Source organism: Glycine soja, chromosome 11 (assembly GCF_004193775.1).
Source record: "Glycine soja cultivar W05 chromosome 11, ASM419377v2, whole genome shotgun sequence".
In the NCBI taxonomy this organism is placed as follows: Eukaryota; Viridiplantae; Streptophyta; class Magnoliopsida; order Fabales; family Fabaceae; genus Glycine; species Glycine soja.
This window is the reverse complement of record NC_041012.1, coordinates 11,534,672-11,549,420: the sequence shown is the minus strand read 5'-3', so window position 1 is coordinate 11,549,420 and position 14,749 is coordinate 11,534,672. Positions and strand designations below refer to the sequence as shown.

General features: G+C 34.0%; 1 protein-coding gene across 1 annotated transcript; it reads right to left on the bottom strand.

The window, feature by feature from the left end:
- Nucleotides 1-466: 466 nt before the first annotated feature.
- LOC114373868 (LOB domain-containing protein 1-like) lies at nt 467-2,971 on the bottom strand. The gene is made up of 2 exons (XM_028331421.1): nt 2,585-2,971; nt 467-1,246 (listed from the first exon to the last, which is right to left on the bottom strand). The coding sequence occupies exons 1-2, from the start codon at nt 2,831-2,833 to the stop codon at nt 881-883; spliced, it is 615 nt and encodes a 204-aa protein (XP_028187222.1). The 5' UTR covers nt 2,834-2,971; the 3' UTR covers nt 467-880.
- Between the last annotated feature and the right edge of the window lie 11,778 nt (nt 2,972-14,749).

The window sequence follows — 14,749 nt, the reverse complement described above, 5'->3', positions numbered from 1 at the left end:
CAAACAGGTGAGTAAACAAAATCAAGCAGAAGACTATGTTATCGAAGTTACCCCTTCGTTGGTTACGTGTTTATTCAATTAAGGGAACATGTTTTGCCCTTTGCCTATCATCAAATTATTATTTTCACAATCATTGACATGTAACGTTGCAAAAGTAAAACTCAATCGCTCTTAATCATGACAATAACAATTTTTTTTTATTAATTTTGTTGTTAGGCATCATATTGAACTTTACCTAGCTACGTGGTGGTTGTTCAGTTTTCCATCTCGACGTTGCCTAGTGTTCCCTATTGATTGACACGAAAATTTGGATTAAGGAACCAAATAACGAATCCAAAGCCAAGAGAGAGATGGTCAAAAGCTACTACTTTGACAAGGAAGTAAGCATTCACGAAACATGGTGTTTTTAAATGATTATATATAGTAGGTGGTAGAAAAAAGTGTTGTAAGATTCAAAATAGCACCGTAAATAAAGCCTTATAACATGACAATTTCCTTTCTCTTCAATTTCAAAGATTACATGGAGTAAAACACCTCCTACTATTTTAGGATGATGTTTTGTCTAGCAAGTGAATAGATCTCCTAACAGTGCATTTTTCATACACAAAGTTAGGAACCAAATTTGATCAACATGCTCAACGGATTGAATGCAAGACCTTCTTACTAGATACCAAATCACCTTCTTTTCCTCCACATTTTTCCTCTTGCAGGGAATTAAATTAACCTAATTGCATAAATCCCAGCTTAATTTGAATGAACTTTTATTTTTTCTAATTGATTATTCCTTCAACTTCTCCTTAGGAGACAATCATAGGAACCCTTTGTGAATGTCTAACTATATACTATATTTAATTAATATTTATATGATATTGATTCTTCTTCATGTCCAAAGGGGTTGTTCCCATAGTGAGTTTAGGCTAGTGTTGTCCTCAAAGAAGTTCATGCCACTTTGATATGCACCACCACTCTGGGGAGGAGTTGAAATGAAATTATCCACTGATTGTTGTGGTGATTCCTGTGGACTCTGTGCCATTTCCATGCAAATTAGAGCCACAAGATTGGCTTGCTGAAGCTGCATGTTCACAAGCTCACCTTGTGCCTTGGCCAATTGTGCTTGAAGTTCATTGACCTGCTTTTGGAGCTGGCAAATTGCCCCTGCACAACCATATACAGGGTCTCTAATTCTTGCACTAGCCTCATACACCATGCTGGTCACTGCATCAGCCCTCTGAGACTCTGGAAGCTCCTGAGAATTTAATGCAACAAAAATGTTTAGATGATAAAAAATGCACAAGTTTTAATTTTCTACTCTTGAGAAAATACTACATTAGATAAAAATATTTAATCGTTAAAAAATTGAAGAAAAGAGTATACACTTAATAATATACACGGTGATTCAATTATAATTAAATGATAATATAAAATTATTTTTAAAGGCAAGAATTGGAATACATGAGAATGTTAATTAAGTATAACTACTTGGAGGCCCACCACCAGGTATTCGTTAGAATTAGGTGGTTGAAAATGCATTTATTTGGGGCTTTATAGTTTATAACGTCAAACTCCATTTCGTTTAATTAGGAAAGAGAACCTGATTGACCTTAGGAAAAAAAAAATAAAGTCAGGAGCTTCACATGATTAGGCACTAGTACGGTTTACTTTTCAAGTTTCACACCTAAAGTAGAGAATAAGATTTTTTAAAAGATAAAATATGTTTTCAGTTTTTATAAATAAAGTAAATGTTTGTTTTTATTATTTATAGAAATGTGTCGTCTTGTATATACGATTTCTATTTTATAAATAGGAATTAGAAAAAGACAACTTATGAAGGGAAAATATTAAATTTAACATACTTTCTTAAATGAGAAACTAAAAAAATTATTGTTTTTCATGACTAAAAGCAAATATTTATATGGAAGGGAGTAAGAACATAATTAATCTAATTTTTTTTTATGTATACTTTAATTGTCGTCACTGAAAAATCAAGGCCAGAATAAAAATTAGGCACGTTTGTTCATTTGGGATTTGAGTCGTGTGTGTACTTGTCCTTGTGGAAAGGATGCTTTGACGGATGCTACAGGGAACTACAACTCAATAATGGAGGGATTCCTAACACTGTCATCATCGACTCAATTTTTTTTTTTTTTATGTTGGAACTCTAAGAGATGTTATTGTTATAGATCAATGCTAAATATCTGTGAAAATCAATAATGTATGAAGAAACATGTATAATAATATCTTACACATATTCAAGATTAACTTCTTTGTTTCGTTTCATTAATATTTTTTTCACTAAAAAAAAATAGCACAAAACATCTTTAAAAACCAAGATGTGTCTTTTAAGACAAAGGAACAAGGTATAGATTTTGAAGTCTAATGGTTGTTAGTATCGGTCATGTTATGTAACTAACCGAAGTAATGGAGATATAAGGTTGATTTAATGGTGAAATAATGAAAATATAAGATTGATTTAGTGGTAAGTGAAAGGTGAAGGGAGAAGAGAGGAAAGAGAGAGTACTATTTCAAATTTTTGGGAGTGATATTTCTAACAAAACTAATATTTGGGGATAAAAAAGAAAACTACCTGAAGGAACTTGATGATGTTGCTAGCACCAAATACACGGTGTGCAATAGTAAACTTGGCAGGTTCAGTTGGAGGGAAATAAGGTGCCAACACACATTTCTCTGCACATTTTCTCCTCAAAATCTTGCATGCAGCACAAGGACTCATCACAACAGTGGGAGGTGGTGGTGGTGAGGAAGAAGAGGAATTAGAGGGGGAGTGAGAAAGTGGGGCAGAGGAAGTGGGGGTGTATGTGTCGCTGCTCTCCATGTTAAAAACTTGTAATTTGTTCCTTTGTGTTTGTCTACTTGTGCTTGTGTGTTTTAGGGACACAAAGGGAGAAAAGAAGAGAAGAAGAGGGTTTGTGCCTTTGTGGGGTTTGTTAATTTGTTATTGGAAGCTAAAACCTTTGTGGTTTTTATAAGGGAAATTAGAAGCTAGTAGCATCATCACATGGAAAAAATGATGTCACCCGTTGAAATTCGTTAACCAACGTGGCTGCATCGCGGTTTCCCATTTCTTCGTTAGGTGCTGTGGATTTGGCTCATTGTATGAAAACTCTTCGTGTTTGAAAAAAACCGTTTTCAAGAGACACCCTTCTTATTGTGATTTTCCCTCCCCTTTCACTTTGATGACCAATTTTGAAAAATAATAAAATTAAAATTTTCCCCACAATTAATTTCTTTCCATATGGAGCCAGATTTTGCATTTTCCACGGAAAATCTTTTGTGGTTTGCCTAACTTGTCTAGGCAATGTGGAAAGTGCTTAATTTCCCCTATAGATAGTTAGAAAAAGAAACCCATGTGTGTGTGATCGACATGTCCCCTTCAGTCTCCACCTTTGTTGGACTTGAGCTACAGCATACCCATAAAACTCAAAATGAATGACATATTAATTGAAATTAGCATGCTTAAATTTCTCTAGAATTATTCATAGTAATACAATTCTCCTTCCCAAAATTAATTGGACACTACGACATTACTCCTTCCTTTGTTTGTTTTCGATTTTTTCCTCTTGTTTTTGAACCTTATCATAACGGACAACACAATGTAAAGCAGCCTCCGAGGACAAAGCAAAAATAATCATATTTTCTCACCATCTGAAAAATCTTTGCTTGAATCGGTCACGTACAATTTTTTTTTTATTTGCTGAATTGGTTCAACAAATTGATACAGCCGACTAAAGTTTGACTAACACTAACACAATTTGTGATGAAACTAAATGTGATCTCGTTCTCATATATATATATATATATATATATATATATATATATATATATTAATAAATTAACCATTAATTTTATTGATAAAAAAAAAACTTCCTCCAATATTCCTGGTGGGTAATGTAGCTAGCTAGCAAGGTTTAACATTATAATTAACTTGGTCCACACTATAAATTAGACTTTTTATGCTTGTGCCAAGTGGCTTAGTTTTGTACATATCAGTTAGGAACGGTTTGTTTAAGTGAGTAGATATATATTAGGGTACTTTGCTGCCACGACAGTGACAAGGGTATCTTTCTAGTTTCTACTCACTCAACTACTACGAAAGACTCTGTAATTAGTATCTGCTGGTAGAATATATGCACATGCTTCCTTGGGCGTGTGTGCTTGTTTGCATGTGTGTGCAAGTGCAAGAGAGTTAATTGGCCACAAGGTGGAGCAAGGTTGTTGGGGGTCGTTCAGCTCATTGGACATGGCCAGGTAACAAAAATTGTCCATAATTAGTAAACCGAATTGCCTTTTATTTTATGAGTTCAAACCAAAATGAAATAGTCAAATAAGTGTCAAGCTAGAAAAGTACTACTTCTCATTGTACAAAGCTAGGAAAAATCATTAAGACTTAATTTTTCTATAAGATTAAAGAAAATCTCTCAAATTCATGACTATAGAAGAATGGTTTATAATATTTCTATATTCTCATCAAGTATAGGGGAAATAGTATACAATTCTTTTTTTTCCTCAAAGATTGTACAAAAACTCTCACTATTATTTTTGGATGGGATGGATATAATATTCCAACTACTTACAAGTCTCTTTTAGACGGAAGAGATGCGTCTTCTTTCAAAAGTGAATAACAAATCACAATCAATGATAAACTTGAATTAGTTTGAGGTGTTATCTTCTCCCACTGAGCTCCAAGGTACTCCTATGACGATTCTCCCTTCTAACATGGCAAAAAGCTAGTGGCGAGTCATGAGCTTCTTGCAAAACACTCCAAAGCTTAAATAAGAATTTTAGCATAATTACATTGATTGTCATAAATACGTACTTGACACAGCTAATTTTAACCTTAATTTTTTTTGGAAGGCTCATTATAACCTTATTTATAAGAATATTCTCATATGATATGGGAAGTATTTATCTAGAATTATTGTGCTATGTGCTTACTTCTCGAAGGTATACGATTTCCTATTCCAGACACATCTAACGTGATTTGCAACTAGTTCATCATCAATAGTAAATTTTGGCCTAATCACTCTTGGTAGACTCACATTAATTCTATGACTAATTTTACCTTGTAACTCTTTAGATTAACAAGACTACTAGAATATGGTGCTGGAGAAAATTCCAACACAAAAGGGTCTATATGCGATCAAAGTCTTTTAAGTTCCAATTAACCAATATGTGAACTTTCAAATACTGATAATTATTACTACATATATAATATATATGGAGTCAATACTCTATTCTACAATGCGTATATACATGATATGTTTCAAGTCCTTAAACGAGTATTATTTAAGACTGTGAGATTCTAACTTATCTTCAAGTGATTATTTTTCCACGACTTGGAAAATTTTAATTTTAAGTTTCAACTTTGTCGTGGAAGCAGTTGGACCTTTATAATTTATAACATTTTTCTTCCTTAATTGCTCTGTATAGCCCTCAAGTGTCTTTAGCGTGTGGACCTTAAGAAAAGAACACTAGCTACCACCACTTTACGGTTTACTCCCACTATAACGAAGTCTTTTTTTTTCTTCTCACTTAAAATAAACATATTCATATTAGTGTTAAGGTAGTGGTTAGTATAGACACAAAACAACTTGATTAGTTCATAGGAAGCTGGGAAGGTAAAATTAACATCTATTTAAAATTAAAAAAAAATGTCAGAAAGTTTACAATAATCATCTATTTTAAGAAACAGATAGGAGGGGTCTTCAATAAATGAGAGAGAAGGATAGAGACGTTACCACCTAACATTCAAGCTCCCTGTGCATGACTTCTTATCATGGCCAAGATTGATCACATGTGATAAATTTGAATAAATTAGCCAACTAGAGCGAAGTATCCTCACTAAATTAAAAGATGTTAATAAATGAAAAGTGGCACCTAAAACCAGTCAAAATTGCAAGTACCTAGTCCCTACCTGGCTTTCGTCATCATCACCACTTATCCTGCCATGCAAGGAATGTCTAAATGAAAAATCATATGTTGAATGGTCGTACTACAACATTATACAACATGTGCATGTCCTTGTATTGTAAATGCTTTATGAATATAAATACGGCACCGGTACCATGATGGTGTCATTCATCCTCATCCTTTCTTTGCTCTTTAATTAGCAAATTCAACCATAAAAAGTTGGTCTCAATGCCTCTGCCTGCTTAATAAATGCAAAGTCCATGAAATCTTTCGTTGGTCTTTGATCAAAATAGGTGGGAAAAAAACTATGTCGTGAGCCACAGGGCACAGAGATAATGGGTGGGGTGTTGTGCCAAGAGGACCGTGACTAAAAAACATTCTCTAGACTTGACCAGAACTTCCAAAGCCTTAGGTGGATAAATATTGACTATTGACACAATGTTGAGTTTTGCACCACATTGATGTGCGAGGATCATGACACGTAAGTTCAAGGGAAGAATCATCAACGATTATGCTATATACAGGCATTTTTTTCACGCTACTTTTGAATTGATGAACAACGTACAAATAAATGGCGAACACCATATTATGAGATGAACGAGGATGTATATTAATTGATTACCAATATAATTGGAATGTTGTTTACCCTTAATGATGTGCAAAAAATGGTATGGAAATGCCATTTTCGTACTAATAAAAGAATGTAGAAGATAGACATATATTAGCATGCCCAGTGCACCAACACCACAAAATATTTATAAATATTAATATAATTTTTTTCTCTAACATAATATTGATATCATAAATGTATTGAATTGAATACTCATTTTTTTTTACAAACAATTGGATACACAATTAGATACTTTAGATTATATCTCTCAAGTATTCTGTCTCAACAAATGTTAACTATTGCTTTTAAAGTACCGATTGAAAAAATAAAGGTAAACAATATTTAACAAAAAGAAAAAAATTATATTAATAACACAATAACAATATTTATTTATTTAGGTGATTAAAAATATTTAATAAGTATATTCAATGCTTCCCAACAAGTTTGTTTAAGGCACTCATTAGTCAGATATTTTTAACTATTGTATCAATATAAGTAGAGTTTAATTTCTTTACATTATAAAAAACTTACACTGCCAAATTAATAAAAAAAAATATGATAAGTGTGATTTTTAAGGCATTTATTATATGTTTGTGATTAGATAATATTGTAGAAGCTCTTTACAATGTTAGTATACAGACTATTTTTCTCTAAAAAAAGTATACAGACTATTTTCTCATACTAATTAATGTTTATCCATTTAAGTAGCAAAGAACTTAATTATTTTTCGGTAAGGTCTTAGTTTAATATCCTGTAAATGGTAGGAAAAGAAAAATGAAGCTAATAAGAGAACTTTGTTTTTTTAAGAGGGTCCATCGACTATTCTCGAATTTTTCAAGATCTAAAACGACTTTCAGATCCTGGCTAAAAAAGTTGACTTTCCAAAATGGAAAATTCCAAACGAAAAAAGAGAGGTAAATGATTATATTCTATTGTATTTTCAGCAACTAACATTGACAAATAAAGTGTTAATGTTTTTATTCAAATTCACGATTTATACTTTAATAACAATACTATGTTATTTTATATGTTGCATCTTAATTTTATAGTAGCATATTATAACTATTAAATCTACTGGGATCGGCTTAGCAAGAGTTTAAGTAATTTATACAAGATTGTAAATTTAAACTTTGTTATGGTTACGGTGGTTGCATGTCAAAAAATCTTTTTTTTTTCTTTACTCATAAAAAAAATCTTATAATTTGCTACATTCACTTATTGTATGATACTCGAGAATTATAAGATTAATTTGACAGTTGAAGGAAAAAAAAAAAGTTATGAATTTAAATATCTCCACTAACAAACAACTAGCATTTTACGATAAAAAAAATGTTATATGATGATATTTGTACGTATCCGTATATTCATAGTTCCTAACATTTATAATGATTGCAAGGTGTGATTGTCACTTTAGAATAAATCTAGCTTTTGCTTCCAAATTCATAGAGCTAACAGAAGTTTTGGTCCACGCAGTTTAGGGCTAGAAGCAGGAGATGCAGTTCTAAATTACCATCACTTCCCTACTAAGACCGCCGATAGTTCTTTTGAATTCAGTCAACTATGTATGCTAAGTTGTTTGGGTGGAAGCCAGGCAGATACCATTGTTGAAAATTAAAACGAAGCTAAAAAGTTGCAGTTAGGCACACAATTTTAAAGCAAAGTCATATATTTCGGGTAAAACTGAACCTTAATTTGGTGTTTAAATTTAGCACCACCGTGTAATTTAATTCCTAATAATACAAAAAAGTAAGTTAACCAACAGCTCTAATGTAAAGTACTAAATTCAGTGTGCTGCCAAAGTCAAGGACTGAATTATTTATTCATAATATTAAAGATCAAATTAGTGTTATCTGTAATGTCCAAGATCATATTTATCAATTGTGTCAATTTGAGGGACCAACAATGATGTTTTACTTCATCTTTTTCCCATACAGGACGTCTTCCTAAAGGATACGACAAGGACCACCACATTTTACTAGCCTGGCTATGAACAAGCTTTCATGCATCAATTTTCCCCCCTTGATTTTCAAATAAACAAGTTTGATCCACATTGACATTCGTGATACTCAGCTGCAATATGGTCCAGTTTTTTCATTGAACATATACATCACACATTTACAAGTTTTCTGCATGACGGCAGTGATTTTTTTATTTAATTTTATTTTCATGGCGGCAATGATTCTTGTTATTTGAGCATTCTGGAATGCCCCTTTTTTCACGTCGGTGAACATTTGAGTCAAGTAGGCCTTGTTGAGGGGTCCCTATCTTCCATTTTTCATATGAGAGATGCTTCAATCTATGACATTGCTATAGCGGCTAATTTTAAATATTTCCTTAGGCTATCTTTTTTTTATCCGTGAAAATTTAAGACAATGTCAAAAAATTTAGAATAATTTCGGTGCTCTGCTCAACCATGAACCAAGTGAGATAGATTCCTTGGGCTATCTTTGGTACTAGTGTTCAGATGGGCTGCAAGCACAATTGACAATACATGTGAAATAGACAAAAGTATTTCGTGTGTATGTCTAGCTGGACAATAAAGATTTGAAAAAGCTGCGAACTTTATACAAACTACTCAAATCCCTTGTCACTAACCCGATCCTAGTGGATTACCTGGACTGATATTAAATAGAGTAATAAACCATTTTTCTTGAATAAATACATAATTTGTACAAATGCAGGGACTTACCGGATTGAAAGATCAAGAAAAGGCAAAGCCAATGCTGAAACAATTATTCACTCTCTAGTTTCTACTATTATCTTGGAGTGAAGTTGACACTATCATGAGATCCATAGTTTAAGACCCCTAAAGTGGTAGATTTAGATTAGTTGGTTTTTATTGTCATTTTTTCTCCATTTGGAAATCAATCACTAAAAAACACTTAGAATTCTGCTGATATTTAACCAACATTGAAGGTCAAGACAAAGTTGTTAATTAGTAAGTACCTCAAGTCCAAAGTCATCAATGTTCACCGAAAAACAGAATATCAAAACCCTGTTGCAGAATGACATTTTGTCTTGATTCAGCAATTTGTAGCAAGTAAAACTCACCCATTAGAAATATTCAAGTAATCACTAATTATATTAGGTAGACTAAACAATCAATAATAAATAAATTATCCAGTAGCACAAAGATTTGCATGATTATTTAATATGAAGTGATAATGTCTTTGTTTTTGAATGTTGACTGGTTTAGTTATTCATCTTAAGTAGACAGGATTTACACAAAATGCAACCATAAATTTACTACTTGAAAATGTTACGAAAGGCTAATATGCCTGTATGCTGGCAGTTAAAACAAGAGAAACAGTAAAATACAATCTATGTACTGATGAATAGCTGACTGAACTGAATTCCTTTTCTTGCTCTTATATCAAAGAAATCCAACTCTTGCATAATATGAAACGGATTTAGTAAGATATTAAAGCTATAAAAACTTTGTACTTAGGCAGTAGCATCCAATTTAAGTCACAAGATTTTTAAACTTTAAATGATTATAAACAGTTGAAATTCAACATATTCCATAACACTTTTGTGCACAAAAGAGCAAGTGATTTATCAGAAGCCAGGATACACTAATGACCTTTCATATCTCTTTCTGGTCACTTTTACTCCACAAGTGAAAGTATCCCAACCAAAGCCATCTTCCACTCTCCCAATCTAGCAAGTTTTACAACCTGACTACAATCTGTAAATACCATGTTTACGAGCAGTCAATAAACAAACACACAGATGTTAAACATTTGGGATGTTTACATGCTTGATGAAGGAGGTCAATCCAAAATGAAACATAATAGAAGACTGTTTTATAGTTTAGAGTTTAAACTTTTCATTTCAGTGGAAAATGATAATGTAGATAGTTATTAATAACTAAAAGTAGAAAATCCCACAAACATAAGTTTTTTGTTACAAGAATCTGAGGCATTTACACATAAAACCAAACAATCAATACAAAGTATGCTCAAATTATGCTGCATGCACCATCCAAAAGACTAAAATTACTGTCAAACAAACAATTCATCTTTTATATATGTAAAAGAAAATGCAAGAAATATAAACTTTTGGAAGTCAAAAAGACACACTACAAGAGCACATATTATCAGTACCATATACAAAGAGGAAACACAGATGCTTTACATTAAGTCATTCAATTTCAAGCTAAGGAACACAGTACCAGAAAGTGGTAACTTCTGACCAGAAACAAAAAACTCAAAACCCATAACTTCACCAGAATTTTGCATCACAGGGTCTAGACTCTCATCACAGCCTAGGATTCCAAAAGGAAAAACCACTTCCTTGACTGACACAAAATTTGAAATAACCTCTTCTGTAAAATGTATCTCACCAAGAGTTTTTCCTTACAGGAAAAGGGAAGCTTATAGAAAAAGTGGGTGCCCCATTGCTTTTTATACCAATGGAACTGTACTAGAAGATAAGGGCTGGCCTCAAGCAGAAACACCTCACTTGATGCAGTAATTGCATGTTGTCAATTTGTAAGTCCACAAGCATTCAGTTGTTTAGTCAAGTTATTAGTCCTTGACCAAATAATCTCCATACAAAAGGATGAAACATTTTTTATGGAAATTTAGAAGGTAGAGTCACAAGAATGTACATACAACCTGCTCAATGTGCTCCATTATCCCGGCAAGTCGACAAATACCACATTGCTTGATTGCTATGTGACTCAGCATTCAGCAAGTGTATCAACATCAATCTCAATGGCATCATCAAATAAATCCTAGTACATTATTAATGCAGGGTATTCTGGATCCACCTCAACAGCATTTTCAATGCATGCCACAAGTTTATCATCATCATATACAATTTGCATTGTCAAACCACCCAAAACATATGAAAGGTGAACAACAACTGGATACTGCAAGCACTAGTGCACCTGTTTCACCCCTAACAATTCTCCCTTTCCTCAACAGCATCTATGGAATCAGGACAGGAGATGTTCCCCAAATGCATGCAAGACCAACCCCGCCAGCACACACTGGCTGGTACAATGATACCATCAAGCTTTTCCAAATTGAATGATGTCCAAAACATTTTGGGTGGTGAAAGGTTCAAAGTATAAGCTTACTTCACTCACGCTAGCATTCTTGTGTTGTGTTACACACTTCAACTGCATTTCTAAATTTATAATCTAAATTTCGCTTGCATCCAAACTTTAGGCTTCCCTTTTTGCCACCATCAATTTTAAACTTTTCCTATATATGTTGTAGGCATACTTCATTCCCATTACAAACATTAGAGTGAAGTTATAAATATTAGGACTTTTGTGCCCGTTTGTTTCGAATATGAACATTTCCTATATGTGAGTGTGACAATTTTATAAAGTTTGTATTGGGAATAAAAACATTTTCCATATGTTAAACTTTAAGCCAGAAGTTAAATTAGAAACATATATAATCCAAATTAAATGGACCTAAAGCGTAACTAAATTAATTTTTCTATAAATAGTATAATTAATTAATTCATCTTCTAGACTAGGAAGTCTTATAAATCAATCTTATTCATCTTTTAAATAAATATTAGATATTCTCTTAAAATTTATTTTTTAAAACAAAATGGATGGATAGATTTATCTAGTTGCATCTCAGCAAACTCTAATGAGGACCAAAACTTTTTGCAGCTCATTAAAACCAACCAACATCTCCTTTGTATTTCAAAAAGTTCAATCCAGAATATATATTCTGATTTTTCCATGATACAAAAGGAGTGTTGGTTGATTTTAACGGGATGCAAGTAGAAACATCCTTAAGCAGTATGGATTAAGACAACTTAGTGTATTGAAAACTCCAACTTAATATTAAATATTTTTAAAAAAATTCTAAGAAAACACTTTTTTTACTTTATAATACCTTTTGTTATTTATTAAAATTTATGAATTACTAATTTTATGAATCTCACCTACTTAATAAAATATATTCAATAATTTTGTAATTTTTAATAAATTTTCAAAAATTGATTACTAACACCTCTCTTCCTTTGTTAAATTATTCTATCCTCGGCATTACATCGAGGAAGGCACATGAATTGAAGGAAATGGGCTTTGCAGAGTTGTAGTTGTTTTATGTTGAAATTCTGTTTTCCTTCACTTTCATTTCATAGAATGAAATATACAAGCTACACAATCTTGTGATGGAAGGCTCTTATATATAGCCTTGATTCCTAACTGCAATGTAACTGCCACAGCTAAGCCTAACAGCATGACAGCTCAGCATATACTACTATACCTACATTGTACAAGGTATTCATACAAGTATTCATATACATGACTATACTATCACTATACTTTTGGTATACTCTATTATTCCCCCCACAAACTCAAGGAGATTCATGCCAAAGGAAACACCTTGAGTTTGGTACGAATTGCAGTATGCTGAGAAGGTGACAGAGGCTTAGTTAGAGGATCAGCCAGTTGATCTTGGGCAGGCACATGTAGTATATTGAGTTGTTTGGAGAGCACTTTTTCTCGTACAAAATGAATATCAAGCTCAATGTGCTTGGTTTTGGAGTGTAAGATGGGATTGTGAGATAGGGAAACTGCACTGAGGTTATCACACAGTAAGGTAGGAGTAAGAAATGGCACTTGGAGTTCACGGAGAAGGGACTGAATCCAGAGTAAATCTGCAGTGGTGTTTGCCATGCTGCGATACTCAGCCTCAGTGCTTGATCTAGCTACTAGTTGTTGTTTCTTTGATCCCCATGAGATGAGATTAGGGCCAAAATAGATACATGAACCAGATGTTGAACGTCTGTCATCTTGATCAGTGGCCCAATCTGCATCACTGTAAGCTCTTAAAGAGAATGGAGGACTGGTGGGTGATGGAGTGAGCAGTAGGCCATGACTGAGGGTGCCATTGAGGTACCTAAGTATTCTTTTGACAGCTTTCCAATGAGACTCCAGAGGATGTGCCATGAATTGACACACTTTGTTAACACTGAAAGCAATGTCAGGCCTTGTCAATGTAGCATATTGGAGAGCTCCAACAATGGATCTGTAGAGAGTGGGATCAGTCATGGTGTCTGAGCCGTATTTGCTAAGTCTGCAGCTGCTTACCATGGGTGAGCCAATTGGTGCAGAGTCTTCCATATGTGCCTTGCATAACAAGTCTCTGATGTACTTAGTTTGATTAAGTAGAAGAGCTCCTGAGGGTAAGTGATGAACCTCAATGCCTAAGAAGTAGTCAATCTGGCCCAGTTGCTTTAATGCAAACTTCATATTTAGCTTGTGAATGAGATCACTAATGAGGTGTGGTGCTGAGCCTGTGATTAGAATGTCATCAACATAAATCAGTACATAAGTACATGCACCATTTTGAGTGTGAATAAGCAGAGATGGATCACATTTGCTCTTGACAAATCCCAGTTGCAGTAAGGCTTGTGTCAATCTGTCATACCAGGCTCGAGGAGCCTGTTTTAGGCCATATAAAGACTTGTGAAGTTTGCAGACTAGGGACTTGTCTGAAGCCTCAAAGCCAGCAGGTTGGGTCATATATACTTCCTCTTGTAGTATGCCATTGAGGAAGGCATTATTCACATCAATCTATTGCACAGACCACTTGAAGGTAACAGCCAGAGTTAGAATAATTCTGATGGTGATGGGCTTGATGACAGGGGAGAAAGTTTCTGTGAAATCAAAGCCAGCAGTTTGCAGGAAGCCCTTAGCTACAAGTCGGGCTTTGAACTTGTTAACAGTACCATCAGGATTTTCTTTTACCCGAAATATCCATTTACATCCAATTGCCTTTCTATGTTGTGGAAGAGGCACCAGTGTCCAGGTTTGGTTGTCCATGAGAGCTTTATATTCTGCCTGCATAGCTTGCAGCCAGGCAGGATCATTGAGAGCACTTTTGACAGATTTGGGTTCAAGAGCAGCCACAAATACTTTAGGCTTGAGATTACCAGTTTTGGCCCTAGTGATCATGGGGTGAGCATTGTGGTGAGATATGTTTTGAGAAGCAGGTTTGATTGCTGGCACAGGATCTGCAGGAGGTGTAGGGACACTTGGTGAAGTAGTAGATATTGGTTGAGATATGAGGGAGTTGATTTGAGATATAGTTAGAGGTGTGGAAGATGATGGTGACACTGATCCTGGTAATGGTGAGACTGGATCAGGTGGATCAGTGTCAGGAGCTGATGATGTCTCAGGGTGCAGATTTGTGTTTGTGTTTACTGAGGGAAACAGAATTTGTGCAGGGT

Excerpts from the sequence above, each read along its gene's own strand:
- LOC114373868 (XM_028331421.1), bottom strand. The coding sequence starts at position 2,833 with ATGGAGAGCAGCGACACATACACCCCCACTTCCTCTGCCCCACTTTCT. Across the intron at positions 1,247-2,584 it reads ACATCATCAAGTTCCTTCAG|GAGCTTCCAGAGTCTCAGAG; the intron begins GTAGTTTTCTTT and ends TTAAATTCTCAG.